The sequence below is a fragment of the Myotis davidii genome, unplaced genomic scaffold (genome assembly GCF_000327345.1).
Source record: "Myotis davidii unplaced genomic scaffold, ASM32734v1 scaffold425, whole genome shotgun sequence".
NCBI lineage: Eukaryota > Metazoa > Chordata > Mammalia > Chiroptera > Vespertilionidae > Myotis > Myotis davidii.
In genome coordinates, this window is record NW_006296413.1 from 2721792 (window position 1) to 2723019 (window position 1228).

A 1228-nucleotide genomic window follows, 5' to 3' on the forward strand; every position below is an offset into this window, starting at 1 on the left:
AGTGGCTGACTCAACCACTGAGCCACACTCGCCGGGCCTTTTTTTTTTTTTTTAATCCTCACCCCAGGAATATTCTTCCACTGATTTTTAGAGAAGGTGGATGGGAAGGGTAGAGACACAGAGAGAGAGAAACATCAATGTGAGAGAGACACATAATAATGCCATGGAGTCTTAAAAGTGATCAGAAGGTTTTGAAAAGGGGAGCGACATGATTCCACTTTGTTTTTAGAAAGGCCACTTTGACCATGTGGAGAAGGTCTGTGGGCAGCCAGAGGGGAGCCGAGAAACGGGTTCGAGGCTGCTGCAGTGATCTAGGTGACAGATGGGGAGAAGGAGGGGTCTGGAGAGGTGCAGGAGATTACTAGATGCTGATGATAATAGGAGGCGATAATTCTGGGGCCGAGAAAATGAGTCAGAGCGGAGATTCCAGGAGCAGGACTTAGTAAGAGGGCCCTGCCACAGGAGGCGAGTTGTGTACAAAGAGGCCAGGTGCCAGGACGGTACTGGGGTGTCCCTATGTGTGTGAGGGCTCACAGATGGGAGCAGGTGTGTTCACCTGGTGTGACACCAGGAGCCGCTCAGAGAGTTCGGGAGGTGCAATTGATCCAGGAAAATGGAGTGAGGTTAGCACAGGTGTGTGGCGGGGCTGAAAGAGGCCTGGTGAGGAGGACCTGGGTGGCACTTGGATGGGCATCAATGTGCCTGGTGTGCCTGGCAGGGCCGGCTGCAGTCCCAGGACCTGGGCAAGCACCTGGCTGGAGTGGAGGACCTGCTGCAGCTACACGAGCTGGTGGAAGCAGACATCGCCGCGCAGGCTGAGAGGGTGCGGGCTGTCAGTGCCTCTGCCCTGCGCTTCTGTGACCCAGGAAAGGGTGAGAACTGGGGGAGGAACTGGAAACGGGAGGGGCTGGGAAGGAGCATATGAGCTGAAGCATGAAGAACAAGACTGGGAAAATCTGGGACAGGAAGGATGATGGGTGGGTGGTGGGTGACAGAACGAGGGAGGGAGCCCTAGGGAGTAGAGGGAGGGTTTGAGACCAGAGATGGGTGGGAACAGGAGGGCCACGTTACAGCTCTGAACCCTGCGCCGTGGCTTTTTCAGAGTACAAGCCATGCGACCCGCAGCTGGTGTCCGAGCGGGTGGCCACCCTGGAGCAGACCTACGAGGCCCTGTGCCAGTTGGCCGCGGCCAGGCGGGCCCGCCTGGAGGAGTCCCGGCGCCTCTGGC

General features: G+C 57.2%; 1 protein-coding gene across 1 annotated transcript in view; it reads left to right on the forward strand.

Moving 5' to 3' along the window:
- Positions 1-1228, forward strand: part of SPTBN2 (spectrin beta, non-erythrocytic 2) — a 48495-nt gene that overhangs the window by 31698 nt on the left and 15569 nt on the right. The window contains exons 14-15 of the mRNA XM_006771685.2: positions 719-872; positions 1103-1226. Coding sequence (XP_006771748.1) covers positions 719-872; positions 1103-1226 — 278 coding nt within the window. The remainder of the gene's footprint in view (positions 1-718; positions 873-1102; positions 1227-1228) is intronic.